The following is a 27,455-nucleotide window of genomic DNA, read 5'->3' as shown; positions in this document are numbered from 1 at the left end:
AGTCGTCTCTTGGGCTAAGAGCACGGTGGGAATTTGTTAAAGGAGATCGCGTTGGAATGCCTGTGACGACACGAGGCCTCCGACGTAGCGAGGTTTTCGATGCCTATATTAGTCAGAAAGAATTCAAGTTTCACGTCGCTTGCAGGGACAAGTGTACGTTCGCTATCAAACACATGAGCGCGCGCTTAACACAAAACGACATGTCGATTTCATTAATTCCTTCACAATACACTTTCAGGAGCGGGTTGCGAACTGGATTCCTGAGCACCGTTTCTATGAGTACGACTGACCACCAAATGTTCACTATCATCGTTATTTCATAACGAACGAAGAAGATAATTAAGGAAACGGACATAGAGCTGTGAGTTCTACTCAAATATCACGCTGTATAAATGTTTTTTTTTCCCTCGTGTTTCCGTCAAGTCTACTATAGGGAAATATGAGTGTGTAGACAGGCGAGTTCAAAACGTGACAGAACAGGCAGGCGTCAGGACGCCGTTAGTAAGGTAAGACGAAACGAGGCCGGAGAATTACTGATACAAAGAGACGCATGTACATTTAGATGTTTTATTCCACTAAAATGGATTTAGGTTCTTCATTTTGAAGTCTCTGAGGCACCAGAATAAAAGGTCGGGCGTAGGAATCGCAGACCATTTCCACCACAGCCAGCCTGCACAAGAGAAATGAAAGGACAGTGAAATACCGACCACTTGTGAAGTCAACACGATCGACAGCATGAATACCTCAGCTAGCTTTCCTGCGGAAAAAAAAAAAAGAAGGAAGTTATTTCACTGTCTTTTTTAAACCGCTCATATTCTGGCACAGTCCATGCTATTTCATCCCCGTTTTTCTACACACCCTGACCCAACGTTACTAGACTAGCTTCAGTTGTAAAACTCTCCGCCCGCGCGCTTACAGCCGGTGTCGCCACTTCTGTGACAGCCGCCAGATGGCAGCGCCGTTCCATCGGGCTCCACTGCAGACGCCTCGCCGCAGCCTTCAGCCCGTGCGGACGGGCAGTTTGCGCGTGCTTCACGCTCGCTAGTGTTCTCCCTTGTCCGAATTAGTGATACCATGAGAAAGCGGTATCCACCTACAGCAATAAGATTTATCGGGCAAGTTGGTTCATACTGTAATAAGGGTAAACTGCACGAAAGAAAGAAACGCATAGAGCGAAGCGCGGAAGCTGTGTTTTTTCCTGCCGTCTTAACGTTTCGCGCAGTTTAGGCTCAGAAGCCTGAACATTTGGCCAAAGGGTGTGCTTAGGATGATCTTCATCCCCACCGAGGCTTCTCGCCACGCCAAAGAAGCGCAACAAAAAGAAAGATGAGGTCAGTCTTTGAACACACAAGCCACACACACACACACACAAAAATATCATCTGCTCTTCCACTCCGTGAAGATGGTTAACCAGCGAAGCTGAAACGTGCGGCCCGTGTTTATCACTGAGTTAATCTAGAGGATTCATTGAAGTATTTCTGAATTATGCGGTAACACACACAATCGGCTGCGACGGAGAGAACGACGTCACTGACGATATGCCCGTAGTCCGCCGTTGTCGCTTGCGTTCGACGTCTCGAGTTTGCTCGGAGGCGTGATTGGCTGCTTTCGCCCGATTTGCGATTATTCAAAATTAAGTTTCTTCAGAAATTAAATCTATCCGTTACGTAAGACAATGAGTGGCTCATACTGCCTTAAGCAATGGCCCCTCCCACCGTAAACGCGGCCTCCCCATTACGATGACAGAAGTGAAATTCTACGCTGGAATGATGAACGGCAACGCAGCCAGCTGTGGAAGACGACGATGAACGTAGGAGCAGTGGCACGAGCGCGTGTGCCGGTCGGCACAAGGAATAGCCGAATTCATGGCCGTGGTGCTAGCATTACGCAAATTAGGACCATCAATTACGTCAGCCGTGATAGTTACTGATTCTTTATCATTGTGCTCATCCCTTACTGCTTCTAGTGATTCTCGCGTGATGAGGACATTTCAATCATTGGTACCTGGTTACTTGAGAAGCGTGCGTTTGATTTGGGTGCCCGGCCATATAGGTCTAATCATTAATGAAATTGCAGACTCTCTAGCCAAGGCATCGATAAGTGGCCCGATTCTTCCTTGCTGCCCTTTGACTGCTTATGTAACTGCAGCTAGATTTCGCAGGAGTATCATTATACAGTCAGTATCAGGCTCCGAAATTACTAACTCTGTGGAGTACGGACATCTCCTGCACCCTTGGAACAGAGATTTTTGCCGAACACGGAAAATTGAAGTGTCCATCACGAAGCTGCGCTGCCGTATACCTGCATTGAACTTCTACCTCCACTGGTCTGGTCTGGTCCCCTCACCACTATGCTCATTCTGTGGCGAAGCGGAGACAATCGACCATTTCTTGTTGTCTTGCAGACGTTTTTCTATTATAAGAAAAGGACTACTCGAAATCCCGCTTCGCTCTATTGGTCTGAGTTTATCAGTGCCTGTGATCCTATCTTTTGGAGCCTCCATTGTTGGGTTCAGCAACAGAAATGTTTGCTTGGCGATCCAAAATTACCTCATTGAAACTAATCGATTTCCATGTTAGATTGATCGTTCTCCCTCCCAACCATAGCTTTCTTTTATTTCTTATCTTTTATTAATTATTATTATTATTATTATTGTTATCTTATACCCGGTTTTCATCTGATTATTTCTTTTTTTCTCCAAACACAAAACGTTTACTTTTAAACTCACACGCCCAAATTGTTAACTCCCTTGTTATCATTATTATTTTAGGCACCTAATTAAACCGCCCGATTTTTGGCCAATCCCCCACTGTGGGTATGTGCCACGGCCACTCAGGATAACAACAACAACAACAACAACAACAACAACAGAATCGCTCTGTTCCACGCCGAGCGAAGCGTCGCATTGCTGGCGGCACAGAAAAAGCAGCGCGCCGAACTGTCGACATCGTTCCGATAGCCGCCTATGCAGCCAGGTGCGCAGCACGTCGGCATCGTCTGCTTATATTCTCAACAAACTCGGCGAAAGCTACAGTTTCGCGGATTACATGCTTGCTGAAATTCGCCTTCAACAACGAACCACACAATACGCTGCACCGCGCGCTTCGTCCGGCCCGCCCGCGTAGCCGGCTAGTGAGGAAGTGAAGCCGGGCGCGACTGCAGCGCCACGAAGGCGCGGGCGGGTGGCGGTTCCGCGCAACGGCGCCGAGTTTTAAAACTGAAGCTAGTCTAGTAACGTTGCCCTGACCAACGTTTCCAATCAGTTCCCGTAATTAGCATTATTTCTTTGTGTGTGTGTGTGTTCTTGTGAACACGAAGGAATTCAGAGAGTGATAAGAGCTCCAGCACGTCAGCTGTTCACTTTGGCAAAGAAAAATGGAACAGAAGTCCGACAGGAAAACGGCAGTACTAAAAGACGATTTTCAAAAAGCTAAGGCTGGAATCGACGGCACATGGCAATGTTGCAACCGAAACCGCCCCTCTACTCCTCCCCCCACCATCCCCTCACCCTCCTACCATATTCTTAATGCGCAGTAGATTTCGCAACGTGCATTCTCTCGCTGCAACCGGGTCCCCTGGAGAGAGTTTATTACAGCTAAGTACGGTATCGTGCTCATCTGTGTCGACACCAGCCTGATGATACTGTTTCAAAACAACGCGACACAGTGATGGAAGAACAAACCAGGAAGGCAACCACGCAATGCATCTGTCCTTGTGTTGCGTGTCCCTCGGCGTCGGGTCATAGCAACTCCTCAGATTCGAACAGCAGTTTCACTTCGGCGTCACCTTTCGTCCCAATGTCCCAGCATTTTGTACAAAGCGTAATTCTCGGGCGTCATTATAACCCACACTGCCAGAGGGCACACGCACCTTCGCACTTGGTGGGCTCCATGTTGCGCGGCTCGGATCCGCGCGTCTCGTCCACGTAGCCGCGCATGAACACTGTCATGTAGTGGTAGTCCTGCTCGGGCTCGATGGTGTCCACGATGGAGCACAGCGACACGTTGTGCACGTGCAGGCCCGTCTCCTCGAGCACTTCGCGGTACGCTGCCTGCTCCCAGCTTTCTCTGCGTGAGTGCATGATAGGAGAATTCACGTTTTATTTCTTTATTTGTTCATTTTTGTTTTCGGTGCGCACACTGTGAATGCTATTCTGGCCATTGTCGAAATTTGCCAACTCGTCAGCGCTGATTGGCCCGAAGGGCTAGTACGCCCTAAATGTAAGTATACCGGGTGCTTTTTTTTTCTTTGACTACACAAAATATTTAAAAATGGCCTGTGGTAGATAGCACAATTCTAGTCCTTTAACTGGATTACTCGAAGAGGCGGACATTACTAGCACGAGAAATCGAAGTGCGTAATCGACTAATTAACGAAATTGCAGTAACGAAGTTTTTAACTAAGGGCTTACGGCACTCAGTTCATCTTACGATTCTTGGCCGATGATTTCGCAAGAGGTATCTCCTTGGAACAAATTCACTGAATGACACGTCTCGAGCTATTGAGTCCGTAACTGTGCGACGAAATACGTGGGCATACCAATTTTGTGCTTCTAGGCATAAAGCGGCGTTTCCTTAGCGAAAAAAGAAAAAAAAGTAAGCCTAACAACAGCGCATAACAACAGCGCAAGTTTGACGGCGCATATCTGGAAAGTGGTGCCATCCTCAGAATTCTGTTCAAATCTATATTCCTTGCAAACTCACTGGCTATACAATTCGTAAATTGCTATGTATGCCGTAAGGTAATACGTAAAAAAAAATGAATTGGTGAAATTTTGTTAATTAGCCGATTACGCATTCTGACTAGTCGTGAAAGTACCGTCTCTTCGAGTAATTATGCACAGTCTAAAAAGACGCAGTAACTCTATACTAAGGTTTCAGTTCACTGTAACACAATGCAGGGCGTGCTCAAAGCGACAGCGCGGCAAAATTCGACACGGTGTCCGGAACAGCGCCCCGTTTAAGATTTAGAAAGGTTTAAGTTTATGAGGCACCTGCCTACCGCAAAACTCTGTGCTGTTCAATACTGCTTCCTCGTCTGCAACGCCACTGCAAGGTCCGTTTGCAACGCCCACGACGCCGCTGAAGCTGCACTTCTTTCTGTTAGTGTTCCTGTATATGCTCCAGTAGGGAGCTCCCTCCGGGACCATATACAGGAGCACTACTTTCTGTACGGCTGCATCGCCATCTGTTTGCGGGCAAACGCACACAGCTCTTTTGCTGTTTGCAGGCAAGCCTTAGAACTTAGTTATGTCCACTGCAAGACGAAGGTTTCCTTCCCATTGGTCTCCTATTACCATTGTCTTGCGTCTAATAATCTGCAATGCCATGTCGACCACGTTTCTTTTTCGTTGGCACTCATCATGTCTAACTTCACTTCTTTCTCCTCATCTCGACTAGCACATCATTCAACAGCGTTTGCTCTCTAATCCACACTACAGTCTACGTCCGTCACTTTTCGTTCCATTAGTAACGCGCTGTGCAGTCCCTATATGACTAGGTTCCCATTATTTCCTTTATTAGATCCTGCCATTACGTCACATAGGCTATAACTGTTCTTGGTATTTATTAGGATTTCTTTTTTTTTTTTTTCATACGAGAACACGAACGGAGGGCCACGTTGTACAGTTGGAACTATCCTCCATTAGAAACTCACGTCTACACGCAGGTGCAAGGTATACCATGTAAGGCAGAATTTAAACCAAAGTTAATTGACATACATCGTCATACAATTAACGATCACCACTTCCATCAGTCCGAGGCATGTACGTTATCCAAGCCTTCACTCATTAGTCAACCTTTAGTCAGTAGCTTTGTTTGTTAAAGGCCGTCTTATAGTGAACTATTATACTGGTATAGGCCAAATGCACAGAAATCTTGAACCTCGTCAAAGGCCTAGCTTAAGGGGCACTGAAAACATATGTTCGACTATTCTTCTTTTTTTTTTCATTAAATGAAAATCTGGGACTTCGAAATTCTAGGGCAAAAAATGGTGACAAGCCTCAGTGCGTAGCAAATAATTTATAACACCAGATTTTCTACAGCCAGTTTCGGGTTCGTTTTCCAGGGAAATACTGTGTTGTGATGTCATGACACAGCGTGCGGTCACGTGGGAGCAATATATTGCGACGTTCTGACACTGGATCCGGTTCGCTGTTGCTACTCGTAGCATAGCGGACGACCGAGCGAGCCGGAGAGAGTGCCAAAATCTTAGAGTTTCCATGCTCTCACGTGATCACATGCTGTGTCATTACTTCCCAAAACAGTAGAAACGAAACCGAAACTTCATGTAAAAAAAGCCAGCATATTAATTTCTTAGGGCGCTGTGAGGCATTTTTTCTGGGGTCCAGAGATACCAGACAAGAAAGCAAGAAATGAAGACTCGAGAATATTGTGTCAGTACACTATATAGAGGAGCCGGAAGTGACGTAAGAACAAGAGCACGCGGCTCGGCTCCTAGGCATGACCACCGAGATAAGGCGGCGCCCGCGGATGTCCGTGGCTAAAGCCCCTAGAGGGCTTCACCTTTGGCTAGGATGTCTCAATGCGCACCTCCCCCCCTGTTCCGTATGGAGCAGCGTGCGATGACGATATCGAGGCAGCCTACGCGCGTCGCGCTGAGAAACCTCGGAGGCGGTGTGCTGGGGCTTACGTCACAGCGACAACCACCAGGTGCACGCGTCGTCTGCTTAGGTGATGTTTAAAGTCTGATAGCAATAAAACTGCATGTACCAGCCCTGCGCTTTTACCAACATTGCTTCAGTAATATATTTTACTCATTTATACCAAATTTAAGCCAACGCGAAATTTGACTGCTGTTGACGTTTAACTGCGCTAATAAAAAATACGAACCGTTGTGTCGTTATACTGTTTCCATGCGACAGTGGCCGAGACAAGACGACAGTTAAGGTAAGTGCACTGATCACATGCCCAAGAACCCAGCATTCACTGAAATGTCATAACGGCCAGAGTTTGGGCTTGCTGGAACACTGTCAAGGCTGCAGAACGTAGACAAATATATGCACGAAAGTATACAGAAAGGAAATGGGATGCGGTCGGCTCCCAATTAACTTTATGGCACCAGCCTGGTTTCGACCCCAATTGGGGTCAGCTATAAAGTTTACTTCTTTTCAACACACGTTGAACAGATGCTTGAGCTGGATTACGTTGACTCTTATTTAGATTCAGTAATTCTATTAGGCTCTATTTTTATTTACTTTGCTGGTGTGCACGAAACCGACATTGAGGATTTTTCCACGAGGGCCTACAATTAAGAGACAAAGTATCGCGCGCTCTCTGTCGCTATTGAGCCGTCGTATTTCAAATTTTGGGGATAACTGCCTACGGCATTTTTACAAGCAACGCCAAGGTATGCGGTTCGAATCGAGACCACTATATGGAGCATATAGCAACGTCGGTTATTTAGTAAATATTTACTTCCTCTCCCGCTCTTTGCAGGCATGGGGACTAATATATGTTGAACGAAGAAATAGCGAAAAGAAACAGTGACCAACACATGTACAGAGGAGAACACGAGGGTGGCGCTGTGGGGATTCTGACAAGAAAAATACATTTAAGTTGTGGCCTAGTGGTCCCCTCGTCTGTGCATTCCATCGCTATAACACTATAAAACAGCTTACAGTCTATGGAACGTATCTTTGTCCCACAGCGATTATCATCATCTGTCGTGCTGGCTGCCGGGTACACAGAATATAGGGGAGGGGGGGGGAGAACACGTGCCCAGTGTACCCCCCTCCTCCCCTTCCCTGCGGCTACACCCCTGGAGCAGCGTTAAGGTACACAAGACAGATGACGATTATTGTTTGGCGACATGAGCCTCAAAGGGTGCAAACTTTGGAGTGTGCTCCCGAGCAATTATGAAGATCATTATAATAGTGTGCACCGTTAACACTTTTTATACCCATCACGCCTCGGTGGTCGACATGAATCCTCCGAGCAGTTCCTTTCTTTAATTGACGCAGTGTGGCAGATTAAATACTTTCATGTCTCTACTGGGGACTACGAGCCAGTCAGGAGACGTTCTTGACAGCGGCGTAGTAACGGCCGAACAGCGTCAAGGAAAACAAATGCGCACAAGGCGTCACACGGGGACGATCAGCGCTTTGTGAAAGCAACGATGCATGTTCAGTTTTGTCGGAGCTTGCGAACAGGGTGTCTCAGAAACAGCGGCTTTGCGCACGGAAAAACTGCGTCCCCTAACTTTGGGGGCTGTAGGATTTGTAGTCGTAGGGAGAAAATTGGGAGGAACTAGGCGTACAGGGTTTATTTACATATTTTTACAGTCAAACAGGGGATACATTCGACAGTCTAGCGTGGCTTCCAAATGGAGCACGCAAGACGAAGCGTACAGCATACGAGCACGAAGCTCCGAGCACACTGCTTCTCGAGCACGAGCACACCCTAGCAACCGACAAACAGCTGCTTATAAACACTCCATCCTCCCTAGATCCCTAGGTGAGGAAAAACGGCAGTTCACCACCAATTCGTAGCGTCCAACGTCATTGTAGTTGACCCGCCTTTTTGGAGGAGGAGGGCTCACACACACACACGTACACACTGGTTTCACTGCCCCCACTGAAGCCAGACGGGCTTCGCAGAACTCGGAGCTTACGTCTTGAAGGGCGCGTGGGAAGGTGCCGCCAAATACCTTCCCTCGGGAACTCCCGCTCACGGCAGACCGGGTCGGCGGTGGCGAGATCAGTAACAAAGCCTGGTTCGTCGATCGCGTTTAGTCATAGCGGCACCGAGGGGGTGTTGACGCGGCACCTCGTGGTCCCTACGAAACGAGTCACCGAAGCGGGTGTTGAAGGCTTCCATGGTCTCTTCGGGGAAGCTTGCCACGCTCGCAGCTGCAGCGGGCTGAGAAAACTTTGCATGTCGGCACCTCCGCAGGCCTTTCCTATCAGGGCGCAAGATCTAACTTGCCTACAAAGTGACATCACCTGCACTACGCCCAAAAGGTTGGGGTTCTCCATGACAGCCAGGGAGACCCTTGCCCAGCTGCCGGAGTAGCAGTGCTACAGTGCTCTTCCGATTTTTCAATTTATCTTCCCCTTCGCCAGTTGACAACGATCCAACCTCACTGGAATTCATTGAATTATTCGTCACTTTGCATGTCTCCCTCCTCACACGATTGACGTATAACGTTAATGTGCCCTGTTTTTTTTCTTTTGCGAATGATACAGACATCATATTAATTTTTGTTTTAATTATTCTAACACTGGCATGTTGCGGCAAACTACCTCATAGCAAAAGATGTACCTCCCATTAGTTTCTACATTACTTCTGTTTTATTTTTCTGTTACGTATAGTATTATAGGGACCGAGGTTAGATACACTACAACAATGAGCGAGTCGGTGAGCGAAAGACCTGAGAACCGTTCGGAACGATAGCAGTAGCAGATGAATCTCTCTCTCTATGTGTATGTATAATTCTTCTTCCCCTTTGATTCTAATCTAGCAGCTCCCAGCACGAGACACACGCTTCGGCGCGCGCCATATATAAAAGGCGGCGGAGGAGGATGGCTGCTAGAGCGCTCCTCCACATTCCCCCCTCCCCCATTTTAAGAGAAGAGCAGCGGTGCCCAAGAAACAGCCTTTGATGCTGGACGATAGGGTAGATCCGTCGTTTCAGCGGTTGTAAAGCCGTTGAAAGCGGATAATGATGGCGAGGTCGCTAGGCAGGCTGGTTTGACCCTGTCTGTTGCCACGACTTCACGTCCGTTAAGGCGGATAACATTTTTTTTTTGTCCGCTTGAGAACCTTGAAAGGCCTTTCATAGGGAGGCGTAAGATATGGTCGAATGCCTTCATGCCGTACGAAAACGTGGCTCGCACAAATTATTACTAGATGATGCAACTCTACTAGGAAGTAAACAGGAAGCGGAGTTGCTGAACATAGCTGTCTGGATCGGGCGCGGCAACAGTAGCTGGTGCGAAAAAAAAATCACCGGGCAACCGTCACGTTGTACCATAGACCAGCACCATACGTAGCTGTGCAGCCGATGTCTTCCTTGAAATAGGAGCGCAGGCCCAGCAGGACGAGAGGAAGGCCTTCATCCCAAGAAGAGCGAAACTGGCGGCCCATCAAAGCGGGCTCTTTAAGTTGACGGTGAATGCGTTCAGCTATTCCATTTGTCGATGGGTGATACGCGGTATAGTATGGATATGGCGGACGCCAAGCAGGCACGCGAGTTCGCGGAAGAGACCATATTCGAACTGGCGGCCGCGATCGGTCGTAACAACGCCGCGGCATACGAAGCGCGAGATCCAGCCACTGACAAACGCGCAAGCCACTGTAAGTACGGTTACGTCAGTGAGAGGAAATGCTTCAGGCCGGCGGGTATAACGGTCTACACCAGTGAGTATGTAGCGAGCACCTCGGGATGGTGGCAGCGGGAGAACGATGTCGGTGTGAACGCGATCGAACGGGGCATCAGGTGGACGAAATGAGTGAATTGGCGACTTCGTGTGTCATGTCGTCTTGGAGCGTTGACAGTGAAGGCATTCGTGGGCGCAGCGGCGCACGTCAAAGTTGACACTCGGCCACGCAATGCGGGAAGTAATTAGACGCTGGCTGGCAGGCACGAACTAAGGAATGACTTGTGCCATGCAGCTTGTCACAAATACTTGGTGGCGGAGTCGGAATGGAACGAATGGGCGTGTTCGACCCCTTGACACGTCGGACAGCACTAATGACGTAGAAGAGGACCCAATGTCATGATGTCGTGCTCGCTGTACAATAACGCCCGGGTCACCACGTTATAGAGATTGCGTGATGTTAGGTCCACTACAACAACGAACCAGTTGGCGAGCAAAAGACCTGAGAACCGTTCTGACCGACAGCCAGGAGCAGAAGAAACTCTCGTTTATTCTTCCCCTTCTAATCTCGCAGCTCGCAGCGCGAGGCATGAGACACGCGCCGGCGTGCGCCGTGTATAAAAGGCGGCCAAGGAAGATCACGATGGCGGCTACAATTATAATAAGAGGCCCCATTACAAATTCTTAGAGGCTTCTTGTATACTGTATACAATTCTTTAAAAATTTATTTAACCATACTGCAGGCCAATTCTTTGGCCCTAGCAGGAGGGGCATTTCCGGAATGACAAACAGTAAATAACAGCAATAAATTGTTACATCATTAAGCAATAAACAATAAATTTCTACGTCTTACAAGCCTACAATAAATACACTCAAGCATTTTTGAGAGCGTGCATATATATGACAACAACCGAGGACACTGCGACCGCATTCTCGCATGAATGAGACTAGCCGCATAGTATAGCGGTCTTCTTATGAGTTTTGACCACCTGGAGTTGTTCAATCTAAGTAAACAATACATTGCTTTCTTTAAAAGCGAAAAAAAATAACGATTCCTGCGCAATGCGGTCTCCCCGGCTAGGAATCCAACCTAGAACCTCATGCAGGCACGGCGAGCTAAGCGTCTGATCACGTTATTTCGACATTGGTTAATCTAACCGTGCCCGAAAATCACCAAAATACATCCATGACTTTTGCACACTTGCTCAACATCTCAATCATCAGACAATTAGAGCCAATTTTTGTGTGTCGCATCTAGCTGTCAGGTATACCTTTACTTTAAAACAGCGTTCTTTCTTTCTTTTTTTTTTTTACGTTTCACTGATACTGAAGCGCCACAAGGAGACAGGTCTCGCGTGTTGCGTAGCAGGTCATTGCATCCGAGACCTGCGCAGGCTCTCCGACAGCGGGGGCCATGCGCAAGCATAGAATGAAAGGTGGCTGAGCAGCCACGACGAGGCGTGCTTTGTAGCTCGAGAAAGCGCTCGACATCGAGCAAACGCGCTTCGAAAACCGCGTAAGGGTGCGCGCACGCATGATGGAATTGGGAGCTTTCGTCTCTTTTCGTGTTTTCTTTTCCTTCCTCAATGGCAGACAGGCGGCACACGTGAATTCGCATGGCCGGGCTGCTAAATGGCCGTCGCCAGCTCCACTCATTATTGTGCAATGGCATGTACGTGCACCGCAGCAGACGCTCAGGCGACAGTTGCGAGACACTTTTGTCGACAACGCCGACTCGATGATCCCTCACGTGCAGCGTCGGGAGACCATTAAAACGGAATATATATATAATATCAAGCAATAACTTATGGTACGGTAGATAACGCTTTCGAAATAGAAGAGGGGCACGGTCACCTTGGACGAGACGAAGAGGTTCGGCGGGTCGGAAAATTACGCGGAAATTAAAATGAGAAACTGGCGGCGGGCTTACTCCATTGCACACAGCGTCGACGTGACATCACAAGTCACGGCAACGACTCAATTACATGCCGCATCAGCAGCATGCACTTTCCCCAACAGGAAGACACAAAGATAAACCGATATAGAAGAGACGAGAAACGGCCGTGCGTTCGTGAAACGAGCACGAAATCGGAATGGCAGCGGCGATTTGGAAATTCGGCCTTCAATTCCGATTTTCTCGGCCAATAGGTCACCTTGCTATCTGTTCTTTTTCTCCTTCTTTGCGTCCCGAACGAAAGGCGAGACAGTTCCAGGAGATCGAAGTACTATATAGTGACTTTATAATGCGCGCCCCCCCCCTCCGGCGTTCTCCCCTTGAGGCGTTTTGAAAGACACGGGACGCGAGAGTCCGCGGCCAGGCTCGGTTGGCCCCGGAAAACGATTTATCGAGCGTGTGACGCGCGCTTGCTGGCACACAGTCGCGGTATGCGGAAGTGCATATAGACGAAGAAAAGCGAGAGTTTTGGCACAGCGGGTGATCGCGAGAGCATTACGGGGGCTAATTAGAATGACATGCGGATCCGTAAAGCGACGCGCGTTATACAACGGGAGCCATACATCTCGATTTCTACATCAGATAACGCAACCCGTTGCAATCGCGGCTATTCGCACGCTGCGCAGACGATGCCGGCTCGGCGTGGCAAATGCACTTTTTGCGCGCGTATAAGATGCGCGTGGGAACGGCGCCAGTGGCGCAAAAAAATTATGGGGTTTTACGTGCCAAAACCACTTTCTGATTATGAGGCACGCCGTAGTGGAGGACTCCGGAAATTTTGACCACCTGGGGTTCTTTAACGTGCACCTAAATCTAAGCACACGGGTGTTTTCGCATTTCGCCCCCATCGAAATGCAGCCGCCGTGGCCGGGATTCGATCCCGCGACCTCGTGCTCAGCAGCCCAACACCATAGCCACTGAGCAACCACGGCGGGTAAGCCAGTGGCGTAGCAACTACTACTCAAGTGGGGGGGCAAACGCATGCGTGCGCGCGTGCAGTCCGTTTGTTTCTTCATCCACTTTAATAATCTATTTATAATTTCTTTACTTCAAAACTATGAATAATTTTTTCCTTTGCTGTCCTTGGTGTCACTGTTGGCTTCTTACTGTGACTATATATATATATCGAATTATTATTACATCAGTGAAGCCTGGAAATGCGTCTGTCAGTTATTTTTATAGTTAGCAGACATGGACAATATTTATCAATCACACGTGCTGATCTATGGGGGCCCGAAAAATTTTTTGCATTCGTATGTATTTCTTGAGACTACAAATATGCATATAGTATCAAGATGATGCGCAGGGACAAAAGGCAATTAGTGCCTGACAGCTAGAGGTACCCGGTTCCGCCCCGTAGCAGCAGTACAGCGTACATATAAAATGCAGATACAAACTACCATAACAATTAAAAAAAAGAATTGTACTTGGCGCTTAAGTCTACAGCGCAAACGTATCGCTATATTTAAGGCAACAGTATCGCCGAGGTTAAACACAGCGAAGTAGGATCGACGTGGATGACTTGGAATATTCACAAGAAAAAAAGACAGCTGATGCATGCGTTTTGGAGAACTACAACCAAATTTACAGCGAATCTGTTTCAAGCAGTTGCAATAAAAGCTTCAGTTCCTAGTTATTCGCATAGTTTAAAATGTTGCCCATAAATGGCTTTTCCGTTTGAAACCAAAGTCGCATGTAATGTTCGGAGCACTTCTTCGTTCAAATAACTAGTTAAGAGTGCCCTGCGATTCGATGAGGTGGCCTGGACCCCGCCTAGGTTTCGGCCAAGAGTTGTTGCGAATGTTAAAAAAAGTCAGTAATTTATCAACACACATCTTACTTCGCCAGAAAATTTCATGATGTCCTACACCCCCCCCCCCCCCCAATCAATTTTCGCTAGATTTGATATCGGTTAATTTTACAGTTCTTCCAGGGCAGCGGGAGGCAAGTACCAGAGGGGGGGGGGGGGGGGGGGGGAGGGCTGCCATTGGGTGGGCAAGTACCTGCCCCCCCCCCCCCCCCCCTCCAGTTACTGCCTATGAACGGCATGCTATAATGTGGCATATACGAAGAAGCACGACACCGATCATCGTCGACGTCGTCATGCCGGGAGGGATTCCTGCGAAGCACTCGGCGCGTATAAAACGCGGCAAACGCGGCCACTCAAGGACGTGGCCAAGTGAAAACGCGCAAATGTGCGCGCGCCTGACTTGCAGCGTTTCCCGTTTGCAATGGATGGGAAAGTAAAATAAGTCTGGCACACTTCTGGCACATCCGGTCAGCGCTGCAAGACGCGCGAAGGCCGAGCGGCGAGTAAACCGGGAGCACCTTTTGCGGGTCTTCCGAGAATCTAGTTGGAAAATGAGTGGACCATCCCCCCCCCCCCCACTTTTTTTTTCTTTTTATACACGCTAAACGGCAACGCTTTCGCCCTAGATTCTTTTTTTACCCCTGCGTCTTGCGGAGGTCGCCAAACGGGCAGGGCGGCGCTCAAGCAAAGGCTTAATGCAGCAGAGGTGCATATACCGCGTGTGAAAGCACTAGTACCCAGAAAATAATAATAATAATAATAATAATAATAATAATAATAATAATAATAATAATAATAATAATAATAATAATAATAATAATAACTAAACAAAGGGGGCACGAGAGAAAGAAAACAAAATTAAAAAAAACAATGATCACGGGAAAAGGAAAACGAATGGGAAAGTGGACATCCACCTGATGCATAGGACACACTACCTGAAAGGCCTTCAGACATATTTTCAACTCTCAATTTTTCTTTCATCTTTTGTGTTTTGTTTTTGCGCTAATTGAATGTCCTAATTTTAAGGCCTCTAAACGCTAGGTAAAATACTGGCAAGCCCTAATTAAAAAAAAAATGGCTGTAGCTTAGCTAAGGTTAAGCCCAGGATGCGAAGCATACTAGCCTTTATTTTAGTTGTTGAACCACTGTTTAGCCTGGTGAACTGCTGTTGCTTGGCTATATTTGGTTCAGCTAGACGAAGAAACAACTCATGCGTTACTCTGCTTCGCCTTCAAGAGTGGAACGCAGCGTTCCCGTCGACCCGCCAGCGACTACGCGCCCCGCATTGGACGCGGTGAGCGTCGAGCAACGCAGCGTTCGGCGCGGCAACGATATGTGCGCCTGAGCAAGCGACGCACGCCTGAGCCTTAGAAACAGCTCGTTTCTAAGGCAACACCGCATTCACTAGAGGCGCTTTTGTACCGCTTTGAAGCATCGTACTCGTGGCTCAGTGGTACCGTCTCACACTCCGGAGACCCTGGTTCGATTCCCACCCAGCCCATCTTGCGAGAGTTGAGCGACGGCGCGAGTTGGAGCCCCGTTTCTCCTCTGTCGTGACGTCACGGTGTCACGTGGTATGGCATGGGGTCAAAGGTCATTGAAGGCGACACCGCCGCGCCTGAGGAGCTGGGTTGAGCTCTCGTAATATGCTTCGCATAAATTTTCTATGCCTAGTGCCGGTTTCTTTGTCATGAGGTGACTGTCGGGACGCCATGACGCAGAACGTGGTCACTGCTAGCAGGACATCGCGACGTTTCGGCATACACAACCTATGTATACGTAAGTTTGCACCTTTTGGGGTGCAACTTGTCGCCAAACATTAATCGTACTCTACCTTGCCTGCCTTTTCTTTCGCTAATGCTGCGCCCGGTACTTTCAGGTACCTACCTGCGTGACACGGCGTTCTTGGCAGCAAAGCAGCTAGTGCAGGGCTTTGAAGAAAGGAAGCAAGCAAGACAGATGGCAATTACACTCTAAAAACAGTTGCCCCCTTTGGTGTGTGTATTTGCCTCACAAAAATAATGGTCATCTGTCTTGCCCGCATTTCCTTAATTTCTTTAACGCTGCGTGCCCGGTGCTTCCAAGTCACGAACGGCATGCGCGTTATCAGCATGACAAAGTATTCTCGACAGGAAAGTAACGAGCGCAGCGTTCTCAAGAAAGGAAATACGGGCAAGACATATGATGATTATCGTTGTGTGGCACATATACACCGCAAAGTGTGTAAACTTTTCTTAGAGTGTATTCGTTGTTAGAACGGTTGCACCCTTTGGGGTGTATATCTGTCCCACAGCAATAATCGTAATCTGCCTTGCTTGCCTTTCCGTTCTTGAAAACTCTGCGCTCACTATACTTTCCTATCGAGAATGCTGTGTCACACTGATAACGCGCAAGCCGTTCGTGACTGGGAAGTGCCGGGCTCGCAGCGTTAAAGAAAGGAAACACGGGCAAGACAGATAACAATTACTGTTGTGGGACAAGGTAAACCCCAAAGGGTGTAATTTTTAATAGTGCACTCTACACTCTTAAAACGGTAGCACCCTTTGGGGTGTATATTTGTCCCACAACAGTAATCGTCATCTGCCTTGCTTGCGTTTCCATTCCATTCAATTCCTGTGGCAAAACGATCCCATCAAACTACAGACCCATTTCCTTAATGTGCACCAGCTGTAAAATACTCAAGCATATTGTCCTCAAAGTCATTACAAGGTTTCTCGAAGACGATGATCTGCTACACCCAAACCAGCATAGATTTCGGAGAGGCCTATCGACTATAATGCAACTTGTGGAGATAATGCATGACCTGACCCAAGGCATTAATGAATATTCTCAAATTGACATAATTTTTATGGGTTTCTCAAAGGTGTTTGATCGGATTTCCCATGAAAAGCTAGTTTTCCAGCTGGTCCGAAAACTTGGCGATGGGCCACTAACTCAAAGGATATCAAGCTATTTGTCCGGCCATCAACAATTTGTGCAATGCAGTGATCACGTTTCTGACACATTGCGTGTCACATCTGGTGTTCCTCAGGGATCCGTCCTGGCACCAATATTATTTTTTCTGTTTCTAAATGACCTGGCAGTCAACATTAATGCAAATATTAGGCTATTCGCAGACAACTGCGTATTTGTATAATGAGGTTAAAAGCTACAGTGACCAAATTGAGCGGAACGTTGCCCTGAATGAAATACATAGTAAGTTGGTGCTCTAACTGGCAAATGGTGATTAATTCAAACAAAACAGTTGCAATGGCAATAACAAAAAAAAAAGAAAACAAGCTTAGCATTCCTTTATGGTTTTAATAATGTAATGCTCCAAAATGCAAGCCAGTACTAATATATCGGGGTAATAATAACTTCTGATATCAGCTGGACGGTTCACACGGAAGCTACAGCCGCAAAAGCCATGAAAAAATTTTCTCCTTAAGCGGATGCTGCGGCACGCTGACTGGGACACTAAGCTTTTGGCATACACCACACTTGTCAGAGCGATTCAAGAATATGCCAATATAATCTGGTTCCCTCTCACATGTAGCGGTATCAGCATGCTTCATAATGTGCAGTGCAAAGCGATTAGATTTATTTTTAACCGCTATTGACGCCTTGATTCCCAGACGAAATTTCCACGCCGTGCAGGTTTACCCTCACTCCAAAGTCGAGCTAAAATTCACCGCCTGAAGTTCTTACACATACTACTGCACAACTATTTTAGGCTAGACCACACAAGATATGTTGAGACTAAGGAAACAGACATCTACGGCAGACACATGATCTCACACTCCAAGAATATTTGTCCAACAACCATATGCTTTATCATTCTTTTTTCCCTAGGTGCATTCGGGAATGGAATGCTCTTGACCCGACTTGTAGTAGAACAGCAAAGAATTGATGATTTCCTTGCGCTGTTGCTTGACACACTTATACATACTCATTAGCCTGATGTCATAGTATTTGTTCGTATTCTCCATATGACTATTTTCTTTTTCTATTGGCATGCATGTCAATATTCATATTCATATTTACTAGTGCATGTATATTTCTTTCTTCTTATTTTGTACTTGTCTAGCAAATTTGCCCCTCACAATTATTATTATTGTAACTGCTTATGTGTAAACTTTTCTTCTTTTCTGTTTAGTACCCCTCTCCTGTAATGACCCTGTCACAAGGTTGACAGTATGTTGAAATAAATAAAATACATAAATAATAGAGTGTTTTAGCAGAACGTTTTTGATGGTCCGCTCCGCTCTCGCGTACCCGCTCACAGTTAGCGGAGCGGCGGACGAAGAATCAGTTTTAGCGGAGCGCCCGGCTGCGTCCAAAAGGCATGTGCTTGCCTGGCACGCCACCTTGCCGCAGAAGGTAAAACCGCTATGAACATAATATTCAAGTTGTAAGAATTGCCGCTATAAAATAATATATTTGGAATTGCTCAAATGTCTGAAGGCATTTCACGCAATACATTGCATTTTCATTTCTTATATATATACATAATCCTTACATTAACAAAGCCGTTACGCTGTGTTGTAGCCAAGACAGTACACCTGAAACGTGGTCCGCATAAACAAACGTGCACACATGACATGGTTCTGAAACGGGTTCATGGCCTAAACCTCCTGAATAGAAGAAGATCTTCATGTCTCCTAAAGTGTACTCTAGGTTTGCGCTTTACAAATCCCAATTCAAACGACCTTGTTGACGGGCCAGCAGCACTGGGGGCAGCCATTTTGCTTCGCTTGACCCGCTTGACGCGCTTGCCGCGCTCCGCTGAGAAAGCTTTCTAGCGGACAGGGGGCTCCCGTCCGCTCGCCCGCTCACTGCTGAACGGTTCGCGCATGCGCACTTGCGCTTCCGCTAGCCCGCTGAGTGGAGCGGACCGTCAAAAACGCTCTGCTAAAATAGCCTAATGCTTTCACATTAAAAGCAAAGCGAGACCTGGATGGCCTGCAAAGCAAACTTGGCATACTACCAAGGAACTTATAGGATAGTGCTCGTCTGTGTTATTTGAATTCTGCCCTTCAATAATCTTGTGCTACACTAAGTCAATTGGCCCAAACATGTGCATTTCTGACTGACAGAAGTTTCAAATGTGGTCGGTCAACAAAGCAAGCTAAAGAAGCAGTCAATGTTTCTTACCTGCATGCGTACTATTGAAGGTAGTCAACCTCACAGTAAAGTATGGCCCACTGTTTCAGAAGCCTGGCACAAATCAGTGTCTAGAGGTTCTGCACACTGTAAGGGGTGCACATGCCTATAGACGAATATAAGACTATTGGTAGCCTAAGCAAAAAATGTGCTTGGTTTTGCTGAGGGCCAGTTGGTAGTTTAATGAAACATTCTACCAGTCATATTCAAGTACTCTGATGGCTCGTGCAACCGAGGTCTGACACAATTCCAGTCATGTGGCTCCCTGATTGTGCTGGGAGCAGCTGAACATTCTACTCGGGCAAGCTTTCTGTGACTACAAATTCAGGGAAGGCTATGCATTGCAACAAACCCCAAGTCGGCGTATGGTAGGAATGAGTTGAATGTGCCCTAAATGTGGTGCCTGCACAAAACTGTTGTAGATGGAGATAGCGCCGATGCAAACGTTACAAAAAGTATAGCTCACCCAAACTCCAAGTGTCCACCTGGGACTTGATAAAGTCCATGACCCATGGTGTTCTTGCGGCGACCAAGCAAGATGCTCTCGGGGTGTTTCTCGCTGAGTACAAACACAGCCACACCTATGCCTGGCCTCTTTACTTTTGGCACCTTTGAACTATCGATTCGCTTCCATATTTCTTGCAGAATTTCTGCCAAAAGAGATATAGATACTGCTTACACACCTACAAATGGCTTGAGTAAATTACAGAGCACTTACAAGAAATTTGGCATGGCAAAGACTAAACACAACACCATTTAAAATTTCACTTCTTAATACAGTTAATCCAGAGCTCGATGAAAACCCGTCTGGCGAGGAAGGAATGATGTGGAATAAAACACTCACCAAGAGGTAAAGCGTATTAAAAGAAAACTTGATGTTTTGGGGCCCATGCAGGTCCCGTGATCACAATGGAAGCAAAAGCGATGGCTCTTGTTTCACAGTCTATGCAATGGCCTGTGCTCTTGTGGTGCTCTGATAAAGCGTTGGAAACTGAGTTTCCCTTGGTGACATCACATTGATGTTTTTTGTTTTTTTAATTACCAGTTTTGCCAACGTAGGTTGCATCACATTCTTTGCATTAACGTTAACATCAACATACCATCACCATCTATATAGGTTGCATCACATCAATGGCAGTCCCTACTGCTATGGCAGCTTCCGTTTCTATAGTGTGCACTAACCTTGCCTTGGAGACCATTGAGGATTCTACGTTGCTGTCTTTTATAGACCGTTTTTTCGTAGGCTCCGCCATATTGTGAATGCAGTGGCGCCGCCTATGAGCAGCACCATGCTGGCTTGGGTGAAAGCGGTGTTCTGCATGGCAGGTATACGCTCGGCGGTAGGTTCTGCCGTTTGTTTTCGCGGTCGTGCGGTCTGTTTAGTATGACGTGCGTCTTTTACGTGGTGAACGGTTCTGTGAGACGTGCTGAAGTGGTTTAGGGCATCATGTCCGGAATTTCTGCTGACGTTGAGGTGGACGGAACACGTAGCGCGATCTGTGCGCGCATATTTGAGCCTACAATCAGCCTCGGAGTTCAATTGTGTATTTTCGAATGTTCCAATCACTAGTGTCCTCTATTTCTCAGCTCTATTTCTAAGCTCTATCCTCTATTTCTAAGCTGCGGTTTAGGAGTCATGAAACATACGCGACGATCGTAACAGCGTGAGTACCGTTCTGCTACGACAGGAGCTGTGCTGTTATACTTTGACAAGCGTTCAAACTGTTCTCTGCAGCTTACATTCCGTGACTACTTAGTTGGATGGATGAGGTTTCCACCCATGAATAAAACTGTTTTGGCTAGTAATAGCAGCATGCCTTACAGTCTAAATTAAGCTTGTCCAGCAAAGCGACCGTTTACGAACTGCGCGAGCGTCCTAAGCAGTAGTAGGTGCTGGATTACAGATATCTTTGTTCTATATAGCGCATGGTCTAAGCATACGGCATCAGCGGTTATATATTTATAAACGTTGTGCGGCGTTAGCCCATTTTTCTATTGCTTTTTTAGAGAAAGAGGATGATAACAGAATTTTTTTTTCGGTTGTGTACGTTCAGTTCTGTACGACGCACTCACACCTATTACGGAAATTTTTGCGCTGAAAAAATATTCATCGCATTCTTTTTTATGCGAACCCTGTCACATATTATGGCTGTATACAGGCCAAAAAGGCAACGCCGAAGCACACAGCTTTTTATATGTATCGTGCTGGCTCACCAACTGCCGTGATCGCTGTGTTGAGCAGCGCCATCGGCTTCATGCAACAAGGCTAGCGCAGACATATAGTAATTTCAAGCATACTAGATTTGAAATACGTGAGAACGATGCCAGTGTATCACAAATATTTGACAGCGCCTGCCGCTCTGATGTTTTCATGGTTGCCTTAGGTTGGCCGTACACGAGCATGCGCTATGTTTTATGTTTTACTCCCTCGTCAATCGATCAAACAGTGAGCTGATTTACCATATAATGCTGGTAATACAGAGACGCCGGCTTTTTTTGTTGAATTAAAATCGATATAAGCAAAATAGTAAACAACACATACACGCACCGCGACTGATAATGCGCGTACACGGCGGCTGATTATGCGCGTCACATTTTTGCGCCCCCAAGACATATTTCTGCCTACAGTAGTCACCGATGCACCGAAAGGCTTCCCTGACGACCTTATATGAACGAACGTGGCGTAAATTTCACGAAATAAGATCTCAAACATCTCGAAATCGTTCCGCAGTGCGCGACAGCAATACTTTCAAGCAGCGCCGCGCCGGATCGCCCAAGCCAGAGAGGAGGAAAGGCTCTCCGCGCACCCTATCCTCCTCGCCCGATGAAACGGTCTATAGCTTATTGTTTTATTGCTTTTATTGTTGTTTTTGCAATTATTGTCCACGAATAAGCCCAATGTGCCTTGAGCGGACAGTCATGCAGCAATTTTGGGTGTATTTGCAGGCTTCTTTCACGCTCAGAAAAACACTTTTATGTAGCAAGTATTGAGCAATAGAAAGTTGTATCAGGAGTTTTTCATGTTGCTCTACAATTATTCTGGTTGACCCTTATAACCTAACTATAATAATTAAGAAGTTAAGTAATAGTAATTATCTAATTAGGTGGAATGCTAAAAATCAACTGACTATCTCCAAGTGACAATAAACACCATTACCCTGGTTCTGTCCAGCGACATGGCATTTGCAGGCTTTTAAAGTTTGCCTCTAGTTATGTGGGACACCCTGTATATTTGTTACATGCTGAAAGTGGCAATAAACATAACACATTTTTTTATATATATATATTCGATAGCTCGTATGTTGAGGTTTGGCTATATGACAGGTACAGATGCAACCGACGTCTAGGACAGGGTAACCCATGGGTGGCTCACCCTCAGAGTTTCCTTCAAAGTTCAAGTTATGCTTCGTCTCCAGCAAGTTAACAAGGCCTCGTGTGTACTGCACCAGGGAATCCAGCGGAAGTGCCTGTGCCTGCTGTGTCATGCTGTCCAGTGTTACGCGACGAAGTTCCTCGAGAATCTCAAGTTGAGACTGGCTTGCCTTGAGCTTGGTTTTCAAGTCGGAGCATAGCTGCATGTACCTGCAATCCAACAACCCAAAAGAAAAACAAAATCAAACAAAATAGCACCTGCTTGCCCACAATGGTAGCCTAAGGAATGTCTGACTAAGAAATACAAACAATATTTAACGGAAAAAATATTTTCCTTGTATTAATTATGCATTAAGACAGGTAAGTAAAATATTCTTCCTACACTTACTTTTGCTCACTAACATTTGCCTACAATATGTATAGCTGCATAGCCCACAGGTCAAATTCGACTTTTTTTTTTCTTCTTGTTACTGTAAAATAAAAGTGTTTCTTGCAATCTGATACCTGGCCCCACTGATTAGTGTGATGCTAACTGGATAAAAGATTGCTAGTGGGTAAGAGTAAAATAACAGCACTAGAAATTTTTTGTTTGATGTTACCAAGACATGCTGCAAAAGCACAAGCTCTGTGACTAATTTTGCATCATACCCCGCATTTTAACATAACTGGTAAACAAATGCATGCACAAGACAACGTAAGGAAGGCCCAGATTGATGCACAGCATGAATGAGACACAAAACAACCAATGAAGCAAATGGGAAGTGAAGGGGACAGAGCGAAGTCTATACCAACACTAATGCACAAACCATACTCTCGCATTTTCTGCCTATGAAGAGAAATATCACACGGTGGCATTATGAGCTCCTACCCAAAACCACAGGTGCGGGCAGTTAGAAAAGTGTCTAAGGGCCCCTTTAACATTGCTTCTCACTTTCATACTTCTGGTCCAGTTTGCAAAGAAACATATTTTTCCAGCTCTTTCTGTTAGGCTTACTGCCACTTCAAACACAAAAGCTGCTACATGCTTGGTACAGTGGAGTTGCCAGTGACCCGTGCACCATCTGCTGCAGTGCTAACAAAACACAAAACAGTGCTAACAAAACACAAAACACAGGGTAGGTGGGCACCCATTCGCCTCATGCAAAGGAATGCAGATGCATCTCTTTTGGAGGTATGGTGTGGTCTCGAAATGTTCCTTTTTTTTTTGGACAGAGAGAAATAATACATTCTATTAGAATGTGAGCCCTTCACAAATAGGGGTAGCTATGATGAAGGAGAATGCACGCGCCCACAGTGTTGCAGGCTGGTCCCCCTTTAATATGAAACATTCATGGCACCAAGCGCTGCACGTTTTCCGATTTGCAAATTGGTCTTTACCTGAATCGACTTCCGCTTAGAGGACATTTTGCTTTGTATTATAAGGACACAGGCCAACACAGCCAAACAACAGTACCCAGCTTCAGCACCTTGCTAATATGTCAAATGTAAACAAAACACGCATGCTTCTGTAAACTAAGCTCTCTAGAGCACAAACTCAAGGTATCCTGGGAGGCAAATTATGTGCTTACAATAAGCACGAAATTACTGTGCACGTAAGGCTGTACAACAGTGCTCTTTCATGTTTAGCATGTTTCAGCTTTATGAGCCCATACCACAACCACCGCTGTTTCTCGGTCCTGCAGTTGAAACATTGGTTGAAACAATGAGCTGAACAGACAAAAGAATTATGGTTAACCCTTTACCTCCCTAATCCCTTTTGAAAAAAAAAAAGAAAGAAAAATCCCAATTATTGATTTTTTTAGTGCTCCATAGAATCACGCATTAAATAAGCACAAAAAATTCGCTCGAAACATGCTATATTTCTGGGTGAAGAACAAAAATAAGTTATTTAGGTATAGGAGAAAGTTGTTTTTTTTTGCATGACACCATTTTCTTTGTTGGTTGTGTTAAAAATGTTTCTACCAAGTTTTTAATTGTATTGTAGTGCCATCTGTGCATAAAAAAAAGCACTGGATGCATGCACTTGCTTAAATAATCTTTGGTAAGAGGAATTGTCTTTTTGCCATAGAAGTGCTGAGCTCGTCTGATTTACATATTGCATAAGTAATTTGGCCCTTTTTGATTGTCCACTACACTGCGCAACCCCTATTGCATGACGAAATTGTGCTGTGTGCTGTTTTGCTTAAAACTAAAGCTGTTAACACAATTTCAGCATTTAATTACATGCAAGCTGGTAAGTGTCATTCACAAAAGAAGTCCAGAAGGTCGGGTGAAAATAAAATCTGAAAAGTGCCTGTCATGCGGCCTGCTACATTGTGAGATAAAAATAATAGGCTACCCCAAGGATGTTGAAAGCAAGGATGTGTGCACAATGACTGAATACATGCATAATTCATCTACCCTGTATGGCAATAACTAGAGGTGCATGCAACTTTGGGGCAGAAATTACGACAAAAATGAAGTGTTTGTAGGCTCATATGTGTTGTCCCCGCATGCACCTGCGCACAGTGCTTATTTTGTTGTTGCTGTAAATGCCTGATCTTTTATCCTCTGCCTCAAGTGTGTCGGTGAGACAGCATGCCCCTTCATGCACAGAACCGGTACCTCTGCGAAGGAGGGGCCGTGTGTTAGAATGCTCAATGCACTTCATTGTTACCTTGAGTACAGGTCACATCGCAAAAGTGAGCAAATTTCCATTGTGTTCTGAAGCTGTATAGCAAAGCAAAGGGTTGACACATGAATGATATCCTCAAAAAACTCTCAGTGCAGGGTTCCATTACTAGCTGCAGGCTGTTAGCTATTACCGGCACCAGCAGCATCTGCCCACACAACTACTAGCTTGTGATGCAGTAGCAATAACTTGATTTGGGCGAGTTTGGTTCATCTTGAGTAAAACTTTAAGCAGCATGAGGAAGACGAAGACAAGAATCGAAAACACACACAACAGGACGAGCGCTCCTCCCGTAGTGTGTGTTTTCGATTGTTGTCTTCGTGTTCTTCGCGCTGCTTGAAGTTTTGTGATGCAGCTTTCTGAAAATTCACATCTATTTCCGGCTGTCGTTTCTATTCATGAGAGCTGAAATTTAGTGTCTTAGACCAAGGTGATACATATGTTGACCAATGTTCATTAGAAATGTGCGATTGTCAGGCAGCACAGATGTACTTGCTGTGGTGGCACAGTAGCTTTGGAATTGCGCTGCAAAACCTGAGGGCACGGAATCGAATCCCAGCTGCTATGGCCTCATCTTGATGGGGACACAATGCAAGAATGCTTGCGTAACATGCACTGGGTGCATGTTAAAGAACCTCAGGTGGTCAAAACTAATCTGGAGTTTCCGATTATGATGTGCCTCATAATCATATCGTGGATTTGGTATGTAAAACACAAGAATGTTTTTTTTTCCACCTCTTCCTGCATCTTTTATTTCATTGCGCTATTTCGGACAAGAGCGTGCAAACTTTACTTTTTGCAAACAGACAAGACAATTGTCGTTAGATGTGTTGCTCTTATTCATATTTTTGCAACACTAATTGTTATAGCCTACGCTGCATCATATCTAGCGTTGTTTACATTTTCGGCCTGTGTGTCTTGCTCTCATCACTGTCTTTCAATGAGACATTATCTGCTTTCAAAAGCAAAGTGAGTGCAAAACGTGCAGTGCATTGTCCCTTAATAGCACTTAAAATATTGCACGTCACGTTGCTCGTTTCGAGACAACCCACACAAGCAAAGCGAGAGGGCACCTACCAGTCGTTGAGCGCAGCTGACACAGGCGGCGCTGATCGACGCTGTTCCGCGGCGCCACCTAATCAGTGTACGGAGCTTGTAAAGTAACAAGCAATTGCGGCTTCTGTGTGTTCCCTGAGCAAAACGAGAACAAGGTAAAAGCGGGAGCCAACGTTCCGACAAGTGGACTTGTCTTTTTCACGTCAAAAGACAAGTCCATTTGTCGAAACGTTGGATCCCGCTTTTACCATGTTCTCGTTGAAAAGGACAAATCCACTTGTCGAAACGTTGGCTCTCGCTTTTACCCGGTTCTCATTTTGCTCATAGTCTTGAATTTCCATTTCCCGCCCTCCCCGTGTCTTCCACATTAAAATATTAGCATTGCGAGCTGATAGTGACTAGCTGCTATGCAGTCTCTTGCGTCATGTGCCGAAAGTACAGCCATATTGCTGGTTCCCAGTGCGCTGCATGAACCACCCGCTTCTTTATTATATGCACCCGCATCTTTTTCGGACCTGTGAGTGTGGCGCACTGAGCCGACATATATCGAAATGGCGTGTGTACGCAGCTTATCCGACAAAAAAATACATGGTTCATTAAGAAACATTGAACGCTTACTTTTGAAGTGGCGTCGAGTCTGAAGTGCCAGCTGTGCTATCTTCTCCGAGTTCCTGACCTGCAGAAAAACAAGGCGAAATTTTGACTCGAAGCACATGTCCTGCGAAAAATCGCAGCGTTTCTACCGCAGCAGACCATGGGTACGCTGTTTGTTTCTGTCCCATTTTAAGATCCTACCTTCTTCCATCACGCTTGCGTCCGATGTTTTATTGAGAGCTTAGATTTCGCGTGAAGTTCACCGCACTAGGCAGCCACGAACCAACCTAAACTTGCCAAAACTACCATAACTCGCAACTCGTCCGGTTGAATACAGCGGCACGCATAGCCATAGGCTACAGATGACGCCACATGCGTTCAAACATCACTAAAGTTCAAAAAAAACAATAATATAACACTTTATTCAAGATTGATTAAAACAATTATAAAATTAATGCTGGACTAGCGGAATGTTTGCTGCTCCTACACTATTCGTCAATGTTCTTATGTCATTTCC

The 27,455-nt window shown here is 46.0% G+C and overlaps 1 protein-coding gene across 1 annotated transcript; it reads right to left on the bottom strand.

Annotated features, from left to right (window-relative positions):
• Positions 1-553: 553 nt before the first annotated feature.
• Positions 554-27,299, bottom strand: LOC135902424 (nucleotide triphosphate diphosphatase NUDT15-like). The gene is made up of 6 exons (XM_065432471.2): positions 27,140-27,299; positions 26,963-27,020; positions 22,619-22,827; positions 19,712-19,895; positions 3,871-4,067; positions 554-670 (listed from the first exon to the last, which is right to left on the bottom strand). The coding sequence occupies exons 1-6, from the start codon at positions 27,147-27,149 to the stop codon at positions 576-578; spliced, it is 753 nt and encodes a 250-aa protein (XP_065288543.1). The 5' UTR covers positions 27,150-27,299; the 3' UTR covers positions 554-575.
• Positions 27,300-27,455: the final 156 nt, after the last annotated feature.

This window comes from Dermacentor albipictus, chromosome 1, assembly GCF_038994185.2.
Source record: "Dermacentor albipictus isolate Rhodes 1998 colony chromosome 1, USDA_Dalb.pri_finalv2, whole genome shotgun sequence".
Lineage (NCBI taxonomy): Eukaryota > Metazoa > Arthropoda > Arachnida > Ixodida > Ixodidae > Dermacentor > Dermacentor albipictus.
Note: the sequence above shows the minus strand (reverse complement) of the source record. Positions and strands in the feature narration are given on the sequence as shown.